This window comes from Eucyclogobius newberryi, unplaced genomic scaffold, assembly GCF_026437365.1.
Source record: "Eucyclogobius newberryi isolate DKJ021-1_F unplaced genomic scaffold, fEucNew1.0.hap1 SCAF_22, whole genome shotgun sequence".
Classification (NCBI taxonomy): domain Eukaryota; kingdom Metazoa; phylum Chordata; class Actinopteri; order Gobiiformes; family Gobiidae; genus Eucyclogobius; species Eucyclogobius newberryi.
In genome coordinates, this window is record NW_027315857.1 from 6181048 (window position 1) to 6188956 (window position 7909).

Here is a 7909-nt window from a genome sequence, read left to right on the forward strand (position 1 = left end):
GCCAAAGTGTTGTAAAATGAGAGCCATTGGAAATACTTCCTAGCGGCGGCTTTCCTCCTCACCACGAGCTCCACGGTGCTCCTCACAGCCTCCGACACGCTCTGCCTGACTTCGGCCGCGGTCCCCGGTTTGCTCAGCCTCTTGGTGAATTTGCGAACCTCCGACATAGCGTACCCCCGGTTGAAATAATCCAAGGAAGCGTCCGGGCCGGTGTGTTGGAGTGGGGCATGCCGCGTTAGCACACAGCCGAGTCGGGTTGTGACAGTCCAGATGCGGCACGGTAGAGTCGGAGGAGGCTCGTGCGCGGAGGAGGAGGCAGGGGCTCGCGAGCTCCACGCACGAGGCGAGGGCGGGGCATGGCCGGCTGCTGATGAGAGTGCAGAGTGGGGATGAGGCGATGTACCACTCCTGTATCATTATTATCAGCTTATTCTTATCATTTTACATTTTTGGAATATGTTATTTTGGGAGTATAGTGGAGGATTCTATACATGTCTCATTGTGTATAGAAATGTGCGACAGTATAGCAATTTCAAAAGATGAACAAAGATCATCAATGATGATGCTGACGAATGGCACATCCTTGGATGTGAACAATGCGGAAATAAAACCACCACAAATAGAAACATATTTAATAATACTAAATTGAAACGAAAACATTCGAGTTCATATTACATATACATTACTGATAACATTATAATGTTTCATTCAAAAAGAAGGAAGTGTAAAAATATATTACAACAGTACTTGTTTAGTACGGCATTGTACCGCCATCTTGTGGTTTTGCAAAGGGGTTACATACTGCGCTGATGTACACAAACTCAAAGTTCACATGCACACCAAAATGAGATTACCGTATAATCTGATCTCTGAACCTTTACTATTAATAAAATAACATGCAAACCACAAAATCTGACGTGAGCAATCGGAGGGATCATGATCAGACAAAGGAAAACAAAAATAATGTTTACATTTCAATATTTTTTATTTCACAATTCGAGTGCATGTAACCGGTTATACCTGTGAGTTCAATATACGAAAATGACACCTATAAATCTGAACACTACCACTTTTTGAATTGTTCACTTCAATTCAATTGATGTAATGGTACAAACATAAACTATGATAAGATTAAAATGGAATAGGAGAAAGACTAAAAAGATCGCAATGTATTTTTAAATAAACATATCCAAAACATGACAGTGCAAAGTGAAGAGGTTTCAAAGTGTTCAAATCTGGTCTACAGATTTTCACTTTTTGTTGTATCGAGTGAACTCTTGCAGAGCCCAGTTTTTCATTTCGATCTCCTGTCGTAATCTGCAGTACTCTTCCGCCAGGGCCTGGAACTCTTTTCCTAAGATCTCAAAAGAGCCTAGTTTTAGGTCCACAGATTGCTTCTCCACTTGACAGCATTTTAGCTCTGACTCCAGTTTCTCTCTGGAACAACAGTGACAAAACAATTTTAGAGAGGCATAATTTCAATAGTATTTTGTGAATAAATATGTCAAAGTTATATATAAATACCGTATTTTTCTGTGGGCAGATATTGAGTCTGGGGTGTAAGTGTCCAGTTGAATGTCAACCATTTCAGTCCTTGAAATTAGTTGGCAATCATCACTATTTTTTAGAAACTGTCTAGTGTATGTGTAAAAATAATAATAAAATATTGTCTCACTTAATCTTTTGTAGCACCAGTTCACATTTGCCTTCAAAGTAGTCCAACTTTTTCTTGTCCAAATCCGTCTGAATTCTAAGTCTGTGATCCAGGATGAGAGTTTGCAGCAGTTGAATGCATTTGATCAGCTCCTAATACAAACATTGTTTTTTATTGACAATCAAACAATGAATAATAACTGAATGATATGTTGAATATCTGTAAACTCACCGAGAGATAAAGCCGAGTCTGTCGCTGCAGCAGAACTGTGTTTTCCCCACAGCTCTCCTTCAGGCTCTTAGCACTCTTTTTGTCTTTGTCCACTTGTGTGGCCAGGTACAACAGTTTAGTACATTTGAGATTCTCGCTTTCATTTTCTACAAGATACAGAAGAGAATCAGAATCACGACTTTATTGAGGGCAGTTTCTTGCATCCAGCTGGTGAAAGCAACAAATAAGACAAGTACATAAATATATGGCAGTTCACATTCAGGCTAGATAAAAGAGTAAAAATGATAATCCTTAAATGCACACCAGAGTTCAATAATATAATTGTGGAAAAGGACAAAGGGAGATGCCATGATGTTATCAATGGGATAAAGTCCATACCCCATTCAGGATGGTAGTAACAAAGGAGACTCAGACACTTCTTTTTCAGATGTTTCTCCAGCTCATGGGGCAAACTTTGTTTCATTCTTTGCACATTCTACAAAAGAGTAAGACATAAGTGAATGATGAGCATTACATTCAAACGCACACTCTTGAGTGGGTGGAGAAGCAAACAGGAGAAATGATACAGGTAATATGCATTTACTATAGTCCACACACAACAAATTGAGTGTCGATCAATAATAAGCAGATTCAGATTATGTTATGTCATACTATCATACAAGAATAGAACTTCATCATTTAAGAATTAGTCCCGTCCACATAAATAATGTAATTACAACCAAAAGACTGCACTATAACAATAGTCCCATCCACATCTATTGAATAATATAAGCCTATAGAATGGTATATCGTCATCTGAAAACCCACAATAGGAATTTTAGCTGTCTATTTAGATATATGTGTGTAGTGTATATTAAGGCTGGGAAATAAATAGTTTCACTAAATATCGTATCACTGTTTTGTTGTGATGATATACGTATTGTATTCAAGACAATGCATTGCAATACTTTAATGACATCTTGTTTATATTTATAATAAGCTTATTACCTTACAGCAATACTTAATTAAATAGCAATATATTGAAAGTATTACATATTATGATATCATATCATTATATCATATTAGGCCCTATGTATTGTGATTGTATCTTGACAAAAGCGTAGTGTTCCTGCACTAGTGTAAATCCTTAATTTCCTGTTGTAAATTCTGCTCAAAAGTGTAACAAATACTACGTTTGAGCAGAAAATTCAGTATATCCACATTTCCAAATGAATACTATGCCTACACAGCAAATAATACATAATACATCTGGCTTACCTTCTCTAAAGGCATAAGCTGTAGCACTTGTTGAGGTTCCAGACCCAGAATGTTGGGCTGCTCCTTTTCAGTAGTGTTACTTGGATCCAACATTCGAACGCACTGAGCCACCAGCAGACACGTTTCCATAGTCTCATAAAACTAGACAGGGGCAAATAAATAAAGTTCAAAACGCTGTTTACTGTTGTGAGAGTGTCTACCGTAAGTTGCTTAATTCGTTTTTTACTTTGGCCCTCAGAGGCAACCGTTGTTGTGATTTTGGGCGTTACAAAAATAAATTGAATTGAATTTAATATGTTATGTTTACCATGTTCTGGTCAGGTGGGACAGTAGAGTAGTGCTTCCTCACACAGTGCTCCTGGATCATCTCCTTCAGTGTCTTGAACAGACCCTGAGAACGCAGCCAGTTCCTCTTCTGGCTCTGTAGCTTCTTCTCAGCCTAGAGAGATACATTCAAATGTGTTAACAATCAGGAATCAATCAGGAAGAATTGTAATCAGCTAAGTGAGTTGAGACAAGGCAGTAACTGAGGTGCTCATTTTTATTTGCATGCTTTAAGCCTTTGGATGTAATAACCTTCCCTTCAAACTATATATATATATATATATATATATATATATATATATATATATATATATATATATATATATATATATATATATATATATATATATATATATATATATATATATATATATATATATATATACACACATACATACATACACACACACACACACACACACTCGGCTGTTTTTGAACATTTTGATATATGTCGAAATTATGGTAAAAGATAAAAGCTCACATTTTTCTGTGGACACAATGGCAGGATTCACCTGAGGGTGGATCTGACTGCTCTACTAACGATGTGTATGGCGGGAGTGGGATTAGAACCACAGAACTTCAGATCAGAGGACGAGCAATCTACCAGCTTATATGGCTCTACCACACTAAACCTGAATCTTTTAAAACATAAATACTTAATAATTTAACATTATCCTAGTAAATAATCTGTTTTTTCTAGTGCCTAGTACCTCAGTAGCTATAAAAAAATTATAATATTTTTTTCCATGTAATTTAAATTATGAAAGAATATTTGGAATATACACAATATACTTTTTCCCCATCCCTTTAAGCGGACACTCCAGTTGGATTGCTTGTACTACAAGTCATGACTGGGTAAAACAATGTGGGTGAAATTGCTTGCGAATCAATAAAATGTTTCTCTTTTTGACTTTGTTTTATGTTGCTCTGAATCACCAGCACAAATTCCTATGTTTGTGAATTCTGTTCATAGACAATAGCAATAAACTCTTTCTGATTTTGATAAGAATAGTAAAGGATGGAAAAAGTTAATTGTATACATAATTTCCAAGCTTTTTTCCAACAAGCATAACTTTCAATTTACTGCTTTTACTTTCAGGCGTGTTTTACCTTGTCCAGCTCGGTCTTGAGTGACAGTGTGAGTCCAGTGGAGTCCACATGCTGCGTCAGAGTGGCCAGGAGTTTACAGAACTGAGGGTTCTGACTGAGATCCTCTTCAGTCAAATCACACAGAGGAAAAGAGGCCAGGACTGTCAAGACAATTAGCAATATTTAAAACACATTGGACAAGATGTTATGAAGGACAATAGACCTTTTGAAATGTCATGTTCAAAAGAATGTTCAAAATTCCAGAATGAAAGCAAAATGATGTAGAGAAGACCACATCAGATCAAATCCAGGCACAGAGCGCATTGTGCGCTCTGGTGAGAAGGTGATCGGCTGCAGACTTCCATCTCTGCAGGACCTGTACATCTCCAGGGCTCTGGGACGAACAGGTCGGATCACAGCTGACCCTTCTCACCCCAGACAGGAGGCCACTCCTCAGGCAGGAGGCCACTCCTCAGGCAGGAGGCCACTCCTCAGGCAGGAGGCCACTCCTCAGGCAGGAGGCTACACCCTCAGGCAGGAGGCTATGGAACATCCGGACCAGAACCTCCCGCCATAAGAACAGTTTAATTCCCTCTGCCGTTGGACTCGTGAACAATGCCTAAACACTGTCACTTTAACCATAATTTGATCACCTGCACTGTTCACTTTCTGCACTACATATGTAAATTTGTGTACATAGTAAGAATATTTTTATTCTCTCTTTTTTATTTTATAGCTCATTGTTATTTTTTTTATCCCATAGCAGATTTAAATTGTTTCTCTTTTTGACTTATATAGGTTGATTTATCGTTGTTCATTGTTTTATGTTGCACCAAATCACCAAGGCAAGGGCCTATGTTTGTGAATTCTGTCCATTGACAATGGCAATAAACATGTTCTGATTCTAAATACTGATCATTTTAAGCCTATATTGAATTTTCAGGGTAAAAATGTCAGCTTTGCTATTAGAAATTATCATTTTCTAGCCTCAGAATTGTACTGGAGCTTCTCAAAAATTGATGATTTAAATGGTAAATGCTTAAATTTACATATTGCTTTTTTACACTCAAAGCACTCAAAACGCTTTACATCACGGAACCACGCACACATTCCCAACAGTGTGCCCAAGGACTCAGGACTACGAAAAGTCTGAGGAATAAAGTCTGGCGGTAATGCAACAATTGGATGCCAACCGCCATAAAACAACAACAACAACTACGAAAAGTCTGAGGAATAAAGTCTGGCGGTAATGCAACAATTGGATGCCAACCGCCATAAAACAACAACAACAACTACGAAAAGTCTGAGGAATAAAGTCTGGCGGTAATGCAACAATTGGATGCCAACCGCCATAAAACAACAACAACAACAACAACAACAACAAGGACTCAGCGGCAGTATCAGTAGAACCTAAAGATTGGGCTATTGCCCTCATTAAACATAAAATGTCTGTCCTAATCTCCTTTTAAATAAACTAACAAGGTAAAATTCAATAGTAAATGTCTTTAAACCAGGATCATTCATATATATGAGTGGTTTTCATTTAGTAAAACCACTTTGAGTTTGATCAGTTTCTCCGTTGAAATCACATTATGTCCAACTTCACGTTTGATAATTAAAATGTATTCACAAAGGTCTAAAAATTCGTTTAAGACAAGGTAGCTACAGCGTAATAGTGCTTATAATACGCCATTCCTTAGTACGCATTGTTCAGGTCTTAAATTGCTGCAAAAAAGAACATAGTTTGAAAGTTGAACACAACCAAAACTCGCTTTATCGCACAGGATTACGACGCTTACGTGGAATTTACACAGCGATCTTACCTTGTTGATGTAAAATGTCACCTTTAGCAAACGACGTGAATTTTGTAGATTCAGGACAGGACATTATTAGTGCCTGATAAAATATAAAACGCGCCAATTATTAAAAAAACAACAACGGGAAAATGTAATTCAAAGGAAAGGGTAAGCAGACTATTTCCGGACTCAAGTCTCGCGCCCCGCAGAAAAGCGTTCTGATTGGTTGACTTGCCAACCAATCAGAAGACTTCTTCGCTTCGATGGTCTTCTTCATCTAGTATTGTTTATTGGCGGTTGGCACGCAATTGAAGGTGCATTACCGCCACCGTTCGGTATGGAGTGTGGGCCGGGAAGGCCCCATGGATGTAGGAAGGCCCCAGCAGTACTTAAACCTCCCCATTAATCCTGTTGACTTAAGATACATAAGGAGTACCTTGGTGTGGTGCTGCCCCCCCCCCCTTTGTACAACAATTACACTGCACCCATAATTTGTAATAGGCTGTTTTTTCTTTGCATCAATTAAACATTTTATAAAAAATGAATCACCGCAACTGTAGAGTTAAAGGTTGAATGGACGATTTTTTTGACCCAAATTTGAGTCTTATTTCCTCGTGGCGCACCTACCGCTCATCTGCAGCCGCGTGTGGCTCGTCCCCATGTTACCGCGTGTTTAAGCCCATTGATCTATTATAATATAGTTCCCTCAGTGTACGGGACAAAGTGAAGACGGAGATAGACTGTTCGAGCTGACTCGTAAGAGACTGAAATCTAGGGAGATGAGAGATGCGATGCGCTAATAAACAAACGCACGTGTGTGTTGTATCAGTCCGCACGGGTGAATGCGCATGCGCACTTCCGCCATCTCAAATGTAACTAAGTAAAAGTAAAACAATATCCAAAGTAAATTGTGTTAAAGTGCAGATACCTAAAATATTTACTAGCCTTGTTATGCCACTTTGTAGCATAAATAAATAAATGAATACATACATACATAGAAAAACATGTGTCCTCATACTGTTGGCTGGCTTGCATCTCCACAAACCTGACTCATTCTTGGAGGAGGAGTCTCTCCCTATCCTTTGGCCATATTATTCCACAGTTTAGCCTAAAACTGATGTCCATGGAGAGGAGCAGAGGGCCACAGAGGACAGGAAAATTATGTGAATCAATGAAAATTTTGAATTTTATGAAGTTTTGATGAGCCACCACACCTTTAATGAGACTTAGAACATATATTTTAGGTCTGTATAACATCAACATTTTGTTTCTTCATGATAGTGGATAGTGTATGTTTTCAAATTTTACAGTAAAAAGCACTACGTTCTATTATTTGAGCAAAGCAACAAGCCTGTGGGCCAAAAGTTGGTCTGAGGATCAGGGTCAGGTTAGGACATTCCTGCTGTTTACTTATGTGAGAAGTTATATCCTATTTGTCAACCATAATAATGTCTAAAGGAGATTTTTAAAATTCTTACATTTATACAGCAGAAGAGAATATAACAGGCCAAATAGAATAGAAGATTTGATAACAAATATTTAATTGAATTTAGGCGAC

General features: G+C 38.1%; 2 protein-coding genes across 4 annotated transcripts in view; both read right to left on the reverse strand.

The window, feature by feature from the left end:
* Positions 1 to 292, reverse strand: part of dock11 (dedicator of cytokinesis 11) — a 91776-nt gene extending 91484 nt beyond the window's left edge. For all 3 annotated transcript variants that reach the window (XM_072458912.1, XM_072458913.1, XM_072458911.1), the window contains exon 1: positions 63 to 292. In XM_072458912.1, coding sequence (XP_072315013.1) covers positions 63 to 167 — 105 coding nt within the window. In that variant the 5' untranslated portion in view covers positions 168 to 292. The remainder of the gene's footprint in view (positions 1 to 62) is intronic.
* An 869-nt stretch (positions 293 to 1161) lies between these two features.
* Positions 1162 to 6459, reverse strand: haus4 (HAUS augmin-like complex, subunit 4). The gene is made up of 9 exons (XM_072458876.1): positions 6379 to 6459; positions 4577 to 4716; positions 3450 to 3581; positions 3143 to 3283; positions 2264 to 2360; positions 1886 to 2031; positions 1676 to 1806; positions 1525 to 1593; positions 1162 to 1437 (listed from the first exon to the last, which is right to left on the reverse strand). The coding sequence occupies exons 1-9, from the start codon at positions 6440 to 6442 to the stop codon at positions 1251 to 1253; spliced, it is 1107 nt and encodes a 368-aa protein (XP_072314977.1). The 5' UTR covers positions 6443 to 6459; the 3' UTR covers positions 1162 to 1250.
* Between the last annotated feature and the right edge of the window lie 1450 nt (positions 6460 to 7909).